The sequence below is a fragment of the Aphelocoma coerulescens genome, chromosome 1 (assembly GCF_041296385.1).
Source record: "Aphelocoma coerulescens isolate FSJ_1873_10779 chromosome 1, UR_Acoe_1.0, whole genome shotgun sequence".
Classification (NCBI taxonomy): Eukaryota; Metazoa; Chordata; class Aves; order Passeriformes; family Corvidae; genus Aphelocoma; species Aphelocoma coerulescens.
The window spans coordinates 80,282,597-80,295,927 of NC_091013.1; the positions used below are offsets into that span (position 1 = coordinate 80,282,597).

Below are 13,331 nucleotides of genomic sequence, written 5' to 3' on the forward strand. Positions count from 1 at the left end.
TGGCTATGATTTGAAATACAATTTCAAAAACATTGTGGAGTCATCTCTAGTTATAAGGGGCCAAATTTACTTTGGGCGACTTCCCTCTTACAAAAGCAATGGTATTAGAGAAGGAACCGTTATGAGCCAGATGATTATGAGTATTATGATGAGGATGAAAAAAGGATATGGCATCTCCTTGATGGTCTACTTGATGGAGCAGATGTCTTTTAGTGTATTTGGTGAGAAGTAAGTCTGGTCATTCCCACACACCACCAGCCATGTTTTAGATGGCACTCTGCCCATATGTTTCCGGTTTCTTTTGTACTGTGCATTGTCATATCTGTTTTGTCTGCAGAATTTGACAGTATCAATCAGGTTCTTCTCCCAGCAGGGGCTTTACCAAAGATGCTGCCACACAACTCAAGACTTGTATACTATATACTGGCCTAATACAGGCAAATGAGTATTTTGAGGTAGCCCTGTAGTCTCAAATGCTTTGATGCACCCTCCTATCAACCTGTGGTTGTATGGCACAGTAGTGTTCACTGCTGCAGTTTTACACACGTTGGCTGCCTCCAAACACTGTCATGAGAGTTTTCTTGTGCCTGTTTTGGCTGCAAAACATAGTGTTCAAAATGCTTGAAACATCATTTACAGGTGTCAGTAGTGGTTCTGCAAAGGCCTTCCCCCTTCACAGGGCTGCAGTTCTGTTAGCCTGTGAATCTGGTAGCTCCAGAAAATACTTTTTTCCCCATGAGAGCAAATTGACCAGGACCTGGCAGTGGCTGGAGGAGAAAGGTCTCTGATTTCTCCCAGTCCCCCTCTTCCCTCCCATTACTGCTGCAGCTCTTGCCTCTGCCAAGACCTTATCAAAGGGCATAGCAAGGACCCTGCTGTCTAATGACCCTAGCTGGAAGAAAGTTCCAGAAGAGAACGGAGAACCGGAGTCTTGTCCAGAACGCCCAGGCTGCTGTGGTAGCTCCAGCTGCAGCCCAGCTAGTCCCTGTCTTGCTGCCTGTCCCCATCAGCGCTGAGGACTTGTGTCATGTGTCTGCAGCTGCACCTATCCCTCATATCCACAGCATTGTCAGGCCTGTCATTCTTCCTCCAATGCCAATGGCAGGCCTCAAGCACACTGGCTCCTGCCATCCTAAAGCCTAGCTGCAGGTGCTGGAGAGGATGGTGGCCATTGGCTGTGGTGCCCTCCCAGATTTTCTTCCTGGCAGCACTGGAGGCTTCTATACAGGTGATGGAGGGAAAGGCAGACCTCGGTAGGGGTGCTTTCATGCCCTTTAAACCCCTGATGGGGCACAAAGGTTGTGTTAACATCAGCCCGTTTCTTCTAACCCTGGCCCTCTCCTGGCCATGTCTGCACTCGGGAGGCTGCTTGTCAATGACACCTTCATGAGGCTCTGCTCTGGCTTTTCACAAGTGCTCAGAATCCAGCTGCTGCCCCTGGGCCCACTCTCATTGTGCACATTCCTGATGCCCAAGGCTCACCCTGTTTAGACACCTAAACAAAAACTCTACTTCACTATTGTCACAAGAGCCAAAGTGGCCTCAGAAACAAGGTTATTACCTTTGAGTTGAAGCCTGTAACTCTAAATCAAAAAACTAATTTGAAACTATTTTCCTAGAAAGCAGTAAATGCAAGCAGCTGTTTTTGAAAGAATGTCTTCATGTAATTGAGGAAGTTGACTCATGAGCTTTACTTTTGCCACCTAAACCGATTAACTGGAGTAGAAACCTGGTTAAGCTGGTGCTCTGGCTTGCTGACTAGCCACTATCATGGCCTCTGGTATTTGGATTATTTGCTTTCCCCTCTCTTAATCTCTGTGGGGAAACCTTCCCCCGCTATTTAAATATGAAATCCTCACCATACTGGAATGTCGCAGGGGACTGCTTACAAACAGAGATGTAAGGACTCAGTATTTCTGTACAAACCAATTTTGATTTCCAACTCAAATGCTCCTTGTTCATTTGTTTCATGCCTTTTGCTGGCAATTCTACATTTATTTGAGCACCAAAGACCCAGTAAGTACTGACACATCAAAATCCATTAGCAATGTGGACTTCAGCTATAGTCTCTCTTTTCTGGCAGAACAGTCAGAACAGATGGCAACAGTGGTCATAAGAAACCAAGTTTCTACAGTTTTGATGTTTATATACAGTTTATCTTAACAGGCTCCAGACTGAAGTCAGTCCCTTTTAAGCCTGTCAGATTTTTCCTCCAAAGATGCTGCAATGCCTAGCTAGAGGAGAAAGGTTATTTATTATTATTTATTATTTATTATTTATTATTCCATTCTTCAACATATTTTCTTGAAAAAAATCAATCTTTCCCTAAACCTCCTTTGTAAAATTTCAGCTGCTATTTGCTATATATAGTTCACCTTAGTCTCAGCAGACACAATGCACCAGGAGGTACTTCTAAACCCTGATAAACTGTCAAGTTTTATGATGAGCACATGCTTTCCTTTTCTTTTTCTTAAAGGCTGGTTCCTTCCTAAGCAATGGCAGCACTTTTTAAAGACGATATGATGATCTTGGTATGATGGGGAACAACAAAGTTTTTAAAATACTTTTGCCAAATAATCACTTAAGAGCTTCTTTTGGAAAGATGCATTCGATTTACAGAATACCAGTCTCTAAATGGGGGGACATGTTCCCGTGGTTGCACTGGTATGGCACTGAGTCCACTCCCGAAATAAAGCTCTCCTAAGCTTCCATACACTTTGTTTCAAAGACTAGCAGTAATGCTGTGTGGGGTTCAGGCACAGCTCTGTTGGAAGTATGGGAGTGCTTAACCCCCCAGACAAATCCTACAATTGTTACTGTGTAGATATGAACAGAAAATCAGGCATCTAATAGGGAGTTATAAATGGAGAGATTTCGTAAATTGCTTTTATTGCTTCTTGCAGCTGATTACCAGCCTAGATTTGTTGACTGATTCTGCTTGTTTAAAAAAAAACACTTGGGGCACTTGGGGACTTGGTTTAGTGATAAACACAGTGGTGTCAGATTGGACTCAATGATCTTCCAACCAAAATGATTCTGTGATTTTATGATTCTATGAATGCTCATCTACTTTGTACCGAAACAGCAGAGGAAGCGAAAAAGGAGAAGTTAAAAAGTCACCATTTCTTAGCAATTAACTAACTTCACAGATTTAGGTATCATGCTGGTTAACAAAAGGGCTTTAACCCAGAACTGGCATAACAATTCAGACAGGTATTTTAAAATTAATTTTATAATAAATTGCAGAATAAAATAGACTTAGTTATCCTAAAAATGCTTACCAGTCAATTGACATTTATTATTTGAGTTTCTGCTTTCTTTTAAATTTTGTTGTTAATTTTGTAGTGTCAAACAGTATACACACTGCATATAAAGTACATAAAGCCACAAGATCCTGTAGCAGATAATGCCAGTGTCTCCTGCACAACTGCAGTGGTTGCCAGCTGGAGGTACTCTGGTACTGCTGTGAGGCTATTGCAGGGCTCACTCAAGGGGAGGATATGCACTGATGAATACTCTACAATAAAATAGAAAATAATGAGATGTACATGTATATAAACAGAAATGTGATTATGTGTAACATTCAAGAAACATCATTTGATGGTACCATGTGATCTGTTGTCCATTGTACAAGTAACTGCATACCTTCATCTGGATTTAGAGGTTGGTATTACAGAGTACAATGTCCTTCACAGAAATTACTGAGTAAATATCCATACTTTATTTGGGTGCTCTGAAACAAGGAGAGTTGAAACAGGTTGTTCTCTTGGTAAATTAAAAATTTAAAACCCCATTGTTTCTCCTAGCAGATTTGATGAAATCTCATTCATCTTTACTTTTTCTGCAGCTGGGTACTTGTATGACAGTTCATTCTTAGCATCAAGAAGAATTCCAAAACAGTGGCTGAGATTTGAATGTATATTTATAGCTGGACACCTGTTTTAATGTGTAAGTATTACTTGTAGTGAAAGAAAGGTCTTAAATGTCTAGTGTTTATATCTTATTCATTAAACAAAAATCTTGTAGATGAATTAGTGGGAGAAAGCTTTGTCACAGACCAGTCAGCCAAGAAAGAATTCTGACTACTGAAAGCCAGGAAAATGCATTCATGAGGAGAACAGCTTTGTTTCTTTTTTGTTTAATGTAGGACAGACCATGAAGGACCAGAGAACAAGTTCAAAAATGCATTATTAAAACACAGATCCAATAAAGGTAACTGTGCAGAAAAATAAAAAATTTACAAGTTGTTTAGCCACAAAACACTAAATTTATAAGATGGGAGGCGGAAGAAAGGAAGCTGAGGTTCCAAGTCATACCTATTACTCAGATTCACTGGAAGAAAGGCAGTGATGCACCGTGGTCTTTTCACAGTCCCACGTCAGAACCAGGCAATCATTTTGAATTTAGGAGCTGGGATGCTTCCTGGGGTGTTTTGGTCTCAAATTCAGAAAGCTGCAAAAGCCTTATGAATAAAGAATACTTCCTCTAATATTTTTGGTAACAGCTTATCCAGTAAAGTATATGCAGTATGTGAAGCAGATTATCTTGGGTGTGATCACACAGCGTGTACAGGACCACCAGGGTGTCAGGCCCAGCCAGAGTGGGTTTAGGAAAGGCGGGTCCTCTTTGATCGACCTGATCTCCTTCTATGACCAGGTGACACACTTAGTGGACACAGGAAAGGCTGTACTTACTGTTTGCCTGGACTTTAGCAAAGTCTTTGGCACAGTTTCCCACAGCAGTCTCCCAGAAAACTGGCTGCTTATGGTGTGAATGGATGCACTCCTCACTGGGTAAACTGTCTAGCTGGCGGAGCCCAGAGACTGGTGGTGACTGGAGTTATATCCAGCTGGCACCTGGTCACAAGTGGGTTTCCCAAGGGCTCAGTGCTAGGGCCAGTTCTTTATCAATGATCTGGATGAGGGGATGAATATACCCTCAGTCACCTTGCAGCTGACACCAAGTTGGGTGGGAGTGCTGATCTGCTGGTGGCTCTGCAGGGCAATTGGGACAGGCTGGATCGATGGGTCAAGGCCAGTTGTAAGAGGTTCAACAAGGCTGAGGTCAGGCCCTGCCCTTGGGGTCACAACAACCCCAGGCAGTGCTACAGGCTGGGGGGAGGGGCTGGAAAACTGCCTGGTGGAAAAGGACCCTGGGGGTATTGGTCAACAGTGGCTGAACATGATCCAGTGTGTGCCCAGGTGGACAAGAAGGCCAATGGCACCTGGCCTGGATGAGCAGTGGTGTGGCCAGCAGGACCAGGGCAGTGACCGTCCCCCTGTACTCGGCACTGCTGAGGCCACACCTCCAATCCTGTGCTCAGTTCTGGGCCCCTCACTGCCAGAAAGACATTGAGGGGCTGGAGCGTGTCCAGAGAAGGGCAACGGAGCTGGGGAAGGGTCTGGAGCACAAGTGCTGTGAGGAGCAGCTGAGGGAGCTGGGGGTGTTTAGCCTGGAGAGAAGAAGGCTCAGGGGGGACCTTACTGCTCTCTACAATTGCCTGAAGGAGAGTGTAGCCAGGTGGGGGTCTGCCTCTTCTCCCAGGTAACAAGTGACAGGACAAGAAGAAATGGCCTCAAATTGTGTCGGGGGGGGGTTGGGGATTGGATATTAGGATTATTTTCTTCATGGAAAAGGTTGTCAATCATTGAAACATGCTCCACAGGGCAGTGGTAGAGTCCTCATCCCTGGAGGTATTCAAAAGATGTGTAGATTTGGTGCTCAAAAGATGTGGGTTAGGGATGGACTGGGCAGTCCCAGGTTAATGGTCGGACTTGATGATCTGAGAGATCTTTTTCATCCAAAATAATTGTATGATTCTATGTTTCTGAGTAAATGATGATGTCTATAATTTTTCTTCAGTGAAAATTTATAGTACAGGAGAAGACTGATGATACAGAATTATAAATACTAACTCCTGCATCATACACTGAACATTTGTCATGTAAATTTTGTACTTCAGACACTCATCTGCCTATTTGTTTCTTTACATGCCAGGTATCATATTTTGTTTCAAACTCACAAAGTCTAGAATATACGAAACAAAATACAAATACCTATTGAAGAAAGGTAATACCTATCACTTATAGAAAATGATATATCTTCAGGTCAAAGTAAGAATTCATTGCATTAACAATTATTTTATGCACTGCCATGCATAATTACCCCTTTTCTCTCTATGTTATTAAGAAATACAAAATATTTATGACTTATATATACTTCAAATGGACCCTACTAAATTACTGTTCCTTAAAAGTTCTTAGAACTTCCTGGACTTGGCAAGTGTCTTCAGATACCAAAATGAAAATGAAGCCAGAGGATGAGGCAGTCTGATATAATCTGTTAAATCTGTTTACAGCACTATAAAGTTCATGTTTGTTAGGGCTTTTTTTACATAAACAGAAAATATGGCAAGCCAGATGAACAGATTGATATCAGTATTTTCAATTATATTTTTACAATAAAATAAGCCATAAAGTTAGTTTGTAGAAATTAAAGCTGAACACATTTAAATTAAATACTTACTAAGGGCTGCTTATCTGCAAAACATGTGAAGCAAATGGATTTCTGGTAATGGCTTCTTGTACATCTGAAAAAAGCATGAAAGTATATAATGAATATTATATTAAAAAAATACTTGAAAAAATATTATTCACAGTCAAATATTCAACTCAAAACTTTCTGAAGCTTGTGAATATGTAATTTAAGCACTGGTTTTACTTCCCTTACGAACAGCTGCTGAAGTATAGGCCATATCTCTATTTTTAAAATTTGCATCTAGATAGTATAGGAACAAAATATTTGGTATCAATAAAGAAATCTATAGCTAGAGAAAAGAATGCCAGCTACTCTAAGCTGGCAACAAGTATTCCAAATGTAGATTGGCTAGTGATTGACTGCTGTTCATTAAAAAGACCAATATAAAATGACACAGTTTTAGTCACTTAATTTGATAACATGTGGAAACAAAGCCAAAAGAAGGGGTGCAAAAAGGTCACGCTTTAGAAAGGCAATGTACTGTATGACATGTCAGTACCTACAACACCTACTTACTTACAAGCACTTACATGTGTCTACTTGTAAAATTTCCCAGTTTCCTATTAGCAATTTTAATCCCCAAATAATTAGGCAAGCTAATTAAATTTCTGAGATACATATGTATATGTATGTATTACACTAACTTTCACAGTTACTTCATCTGCAATCTGTTAACTCCTAGGATTCTTTCATTGTTTCTTTCATATTCCTATGTACTTTTCTTACAGTTTTCTTTTTCACACTTTGAAAACTTCAGCGTTCTTGCTCCCAGTTTTTTTGCTGAATTTATCTTTCCCTCTATTTCTTTGTCATTTCTCTGTTACTTATACAGAAATTTAGTTTTATATGCTCATATTTCTCTTTTCATATCTACTTTTAAACCTGAGCACATCTAAACCTAAAACACCTCTCTGGCAGAAAAATGGAATTTTTCATTTCCATTTACGTGGCAGCAATAACCACAGGTTATGATAAAATGAAATTCTGAAACACCGTTTGACAGAGCAAGAATTGTAAGCTACAGCTGCAGAAAGTTTCTAAAGAATTGCAAAGATCTTTTATTCTGCTGTTGCAGTTTATAGGAAACTGAAGCCTTTTTCCTCAAAATCAGACTATTCACCATGTAATGTAGAAAGGTACAGATAGTGTCCAAAAGTTTAATAAGCCCTGGCTTAGTTTGATTCTAGTCAATAATGGGGTAAACTTGGGTAACCTGACCATGAAATGGTGCAGTCCAGAAGGAATAGTAGTGGAATAGTAAAATGAAATCAATGGACTTCAAGAAAGCAGACTCTAATAAACTCAAGTAATTGGCATGTAAAATTTTATATGGAAAAAAGTCCAAGGAAAATGTAAAATTCAGGAGAGCTGGCAATTCCATGTACAGCACAAATGGCAAGCAGTTATTCCAATCATATAAAAAGCCAAACAGACCAGTGAAGAGACTAAGTCATAAGGTTCCCACTGATTTCAAGTACAGGATGGAGCATACAAAATACTGAAACTATGCCAAACTAATGTGAATTTTTAATGGAATGATCACATAGGTCAAAGTAAAACATAAAGTAGCAAGGGAAGTAAATTTGTTCTAAAAGTGTATTAGTTATCATAGGATGACTAATGAAAGTGTTAGCTAATTAACCACTGGGGAAAAAATTATCAAGAACAAGTAGATACTTTTTCCCCACATTCTTCAGCAAAATGGAAGCTGTGATTGGAGAGTTCATATAAAGAAAACTAGTATAAAGCAGGTAAGAAATTCACCTGGCACAGAGGAAGAACAAGTTAGAGAACACTTACCTAAGTTTGACATTTTTAAAATGGTTGCACAAGTAATATTCACTTAAACATTTAGATTTATTTGCAGCAATGTCAGAACTCATTATTTATGACCTTTCAGAATTCATGGAGAGGAAGAACATACTAAACTATTAGAAGTAAGAAGATGAAAAGCCATTCATTATAAAGGGCTACATTTGCAAAACTATATGACATATAATATAGAAAGCAATAATTTGCAAAAAGAATTGCAAAAAAAAATCAAGATAGATAAGCTTTGGAACAGATTTCCAAGTGAAACTGATGCACCTCATGCACCTTGAAAGAACAATTTTGACAAACATCTCTTATGAACAACAGCTACAGTTGGGCTGAGCCAGTTTCTGAAGGTGTCCTCCCATCAAATTTAGAGTTATTTTTTACCAAGACAAAGTCACCATTATTTAAATTAATTTCATTGACTTAAAGAAGGGTTTCATGATTTTGGTACACTGTTTGCTGCATTTGGTAAATAACAACAGCAACAATAACAACAACAACAACAACAACAACAGAAAACATTTCTATTACAGGATTCCTGTTTTTAATCCAGAAGAATCTATGGCAACAACATATAAAGTTATTTAACCAATTGATGTAGCATCCTATTTATTATCCAACTTACTTTGTAGCTTTTGATTTAGACAATCCAGGGACTGGAAAATCTTCTGTTCTTCTACTGAGAGAGCACTCTTGCCTGGACATGGAGCCCTGTTGAGCAGTGAGGGCTGGCTGGCTGGCTCCATATGGTCCATGGCTGCCAGGATATCGCCCTCTGAAATTGGTGTACTTGCTAGTTTTTCTGTCACTAGAAACTGAGCAATGCTTTCTGAAACTGAAGAGATTACAGGGGGAACTTCAAATGAGAAGGGCTCATTACATTTAAATAAGCTGCTTGTTTTCATGACCATAGGTATGTGAAACACATAAAATTGACATTAAAAGAAGAAAAAGGTGGCAAAATCAAGAAACATGATATGTTAGAAAATGAAATAATTAAGAACACTAATACATCTTACAATTGGCACCAGAGCAAGTCCTAATGAGTTTGGAAATATGTAATCATAGCAAGCAATACCTGTCCATATCATACAGTTATATGTGACACATAAAGCTACTGCACGGTTAAAATCAAACAGGAATGGAATGAAAATTGAATATATGTTGTAATATATTTATAAACCCATTAATATCATGCTACATTATGCTATATCTTATATTTACAGGAAAAAAAATTGCTCTAAAGAATTACACTTTCTTTCTTAGAATCACTGATGCCAAAAGACACAAATCATGTTACACAGGGGATATATTCTGTCATTCCACTTTATATAAAATAAAGAACTGAAGCGAGTTGTGCTACTATACCTTCCTCAGATTTATAGATGCTTTTCATCTTCTGCACTGGATCAAATGCAGATTGAACGGGACTCAGCTGGACAGCACCTAATGAATTCTATAAAAAATATTGTAGGAGTATTTTAAGTATAATTTAAGGTAACTATACTACTTTCTGAACATGTTTTGTTTATTATTTCATATTACCAAATGGCTTCAAGTGAAAAAATATTACTGTACACTAATACAGTGATGTATTCTAGTTGATGTTATTCTTTTCATTAGCAGTGACAGCAAGCTGACTAAGTACATTGATTCAAAATCCCGTGACAACACCAAATCTTTGATATTCCTGAAACTCTTTCCATTTTTAAGATAAATAAGCTTTTTATTTTTGTAGTATTTTATATTAACCTGTGCATGATGAGCAGGCTTCCATCTTTTAGAGATGACACTTTGTCTTCTGCATTCTGAAAAAGCCTGGTGTTCATTTTCACAGTTGTCAAAAACCTGATTTTGTCTTGTAACAGGAACAACACCTTAAATGACATGCAGACAAAAGTAAACCAAAAATGCATAAACATGATAAATATAGTAGTAGTAAAACTAATAATGGTGAGTAAATATCTCTGTCCACATTTAGATGTTTACATCTGATCTCTTTAATTGTACTGGATGTGGACGTAAGCAGGTTAAGTGAAGCCACGTGTTGAGTCCCAGATAATAAAGATGGTCTGTACAAAGATACAAAGTGGTCTTACCAAGTAAGAAGGAGAATGAAAGGTGAGCTGTGATATAAAAAATATCAAGTAAGTAATGTTTTAGAAAATAAATTGCACTTAGAGAATAACCTTAAAATCTAACTGTCCAATGCAGTAAATCACCCTTGATAAATTACTGTATCTGTATGTTAATGAATTCAACTTTCATTTAGATTACATAGTAGTGTGCAGAAAACATGTAGTAGTTCACAAAGTTTTTTTGATTCACAGAATCACAGAATGGTAGAGGTGGAAAGGGACCTTCTGAGGTTGTCTGGTCCAGTGCCCCCACTCAAGCAGGGCCACATAGAGCTCATTGCCCATGCTCAGATGGCTTTTGAGTGACTTCAAGGAGGGAGACTCAAGAAAGTCTCTGGGCAATTTATGCCAGTGCTCAGTCACTCTCACAATAAAAAAACAGTTTTCTGATGTTCAGAGGGAAACTCCTGTGTTTCAGTTTGTACCCATTGCTCAGGTACTTTCAGTGGGCACCACTGAAGAGAACCTGGTTCTGTCCTCTTTGCAGCTCTCTTCTAGGTATTTATAGACATCAGTAAGATTCCCCATGGCCTTCTTTTCTCCAGGCTCTTCTCCAAGCTCTCTCAGCCTTTCTTGATAGGAGAGATGCTCCAGTCCCTTTACCATCTTTGTGACTCTTCACTAGAGTCTCTCCAGTATGTCCATGTCTATCTTGTACTGAGGAGCCCAGAACTGAACACAGTATTCCAGATGTGGCCTCACAGATGTTGTGAGGTTTAAAAGTCATGAGTTTAAACCTTTTTTCTATAGCTTTGGATTTTGTAGTTACTCTTACTAATTCATATATCTTTGTGTTACTTTTAAAAGGCAGTACTGCTGTGTAGCATTTTCCCTCAGCCAGAGAGGTCTAATCTAGACACTGTACCTCAAATTTATCTCAGTTCTGTCTGGTGTAGCAACACATTTTCAAAACTGAAGTGTCAAGTTGCAAAATTAAAATTCTGTTCTTGATTAAAATTTCATGCATGAAAACTGGAGATGCAAATTAGTATTTTCATGTGCAACTCAGGAATCTACATACCAAGAAGATACTATATTCTTATTTGTAAACACAGTTACTAGATTTGTAAATGGAGTTAATTGATTTAAACTTGGGAAGACAAATTACCTATTTATTTACATAATAAATATTTATATGTGCAGTTTAATGTACACTTCATAATTTGACCAAGAGATGCTTCACTGATTCTAAGAGAATTTTATTTCTTTTGTGGTTGTTACAGTGACATTTTAGCAGAATTCTTACCATTCATAGAAAAAGAAAACAACTGATCCTAGAAACTTATTTGAAACTAGTCATCTGGCTGCTGCCATCAATAGTAACATGGGACACATTAGCTTTGAAAGGTTGCCATTTAGTTATATGCAAATTATTGAAACACAATACATGGTGCTGAATAGCACCTGAAAAGGAGAGGAAATGTGATCATGTTGTATTGAATATGAGAGAAAATGAAAAAAAGAAAGAAAAAGATAAAAAAGAACCCCCTTGTTACATTAGTAATAACCTAATACTTTTCTGAAAAAATAGAATTCAAAGTTGCTCTATTTGTATGCATCAATACCTAATTTAATTAGTTTGCAAGACACATAAGCATGTTAATTAGCCCCATATTTGTCACAGGCTAAAGATTAAACACATTTTTAAAGCCTTTATTGACTGAACAAGAAAGGTGTTAAAAATTCTAATATCCAGCTACAGTATAATATGTGTAAGGCAGAAGACATACAACTTGAAGCTTGGAAGCCAAACTAAATTAAGATCCTCATGGACAACAATTGTATTTCTTCATCTGGTTCTCACTTTCTGTGAGATTGCATTGCAACAGATCACATTTTCTACAGTGTCTTCACAGACCTCATGGAATTCTGCAGGTATTTTACTAGAGAGCAATGCAGTATTCAGTCTCACAGCAAGCACTTCAGAACAAAGAATATGGTGTCTACATGCAATTGCAGGCAACTGAACAAATAGCAGCAAGTCAGTAAGAGTTATCTAGAGGATTTAAAATAAAGCAGGCTTTCAAAATACAAAATCTAAGCAGATACTGAGAGAGGGCAACCCACATAAATTTCAAAAGGCGGTTACCCGCTCCTCTCTAAAAGGGCCACAGGTGTGTGACGCTGGGGATGTAGCATTTAAAGCTGTGGTGAAGACACTGTTAGTAGTGCACAACTTGGACCCAGGACATTTCCTGATTCATTGATCTGATGTGCAGATAAGGACATCAGGAGGCAAGAATCTCTGCTGGAGGCAAGGCGTGGTAATGCAAGTCTTCATTCATTTCCAATGTAAAATTAAATAGGTTAAGTCACACAGATCTTAAACTCATCTGTTTGACTTTGAACTGGAACAGACAAGCAGATAATATTTTTCTTTTCCCACCCCTGCTTTAGGCCAAGAATATTCACCTGCCTGCATCCACTCTTACACAACAGAGTTGTTCCAATCACTCCATAGTTAAAACTATGTATTACTGTAGATAAAACTAGAAATGTGGGGGGTTTAAAGTTACGGGCATTCATTATTTTGCTAGAAATTATCTCTGAGTTGCATGATCAATCCTTGGAGTGGTCCCAGTATGTGAAGCAGTTTGGAGTACTGCTTGTACCTGAAGCAGGGACTACAGCTTCAGGAGCTCCAGCTGCAGCCCTCAGTAGAAAGCAAACCAGCATACCACATAGAAATTACGAGTACAAGGATGTCATCAGTGCCCAAGGCACAGAATATAGCTAGGCTGCACAGGACAAACAAGGCAAATCAAAAAGCATGAAATGTAAATTGAAATACAAAACCCAGGAGATTATTCTCTCAAAAATTTCATATCCATCTTTCCT

At 38.5% G+C, this 13,331-nt stretch overlaps 1 protein-coding gene across 1 annotated transcript in view; it reads right to left on the reverse strand.

Annotated features, from left to right (window-relative positions):
• Positions 1-6,524: 6,524 nt before the first annotated feature.
• The window catches only part of CEP126 (centrosomal protein 126), a 34,433-nt gene continuing 27,626 nt past the window's right edge, over positions 6,525-13,331 (reverse strand). Inside the window, exons 7-10 of the mRNA XM_069014905.1 lie at positions 10,108-10,232; positions 9,724-9,811; positions 8,981-9,190; positions 6,525-6,589 (exon numbers count right to left, since the gene is read on the reverse strand). Coding sequence (XP_068871006.1) covers positions 6,525-6,589; positions 8,981-9,190; positions 9,724-9,811; positions 10,108-10,232 — 488 coding nt within the window. The remainder of the gene's footprint in view (positions 6,590-8,980; positions 9,191-9,723; positions 9,812-10,107; positions 10,233-13,331) is intronic.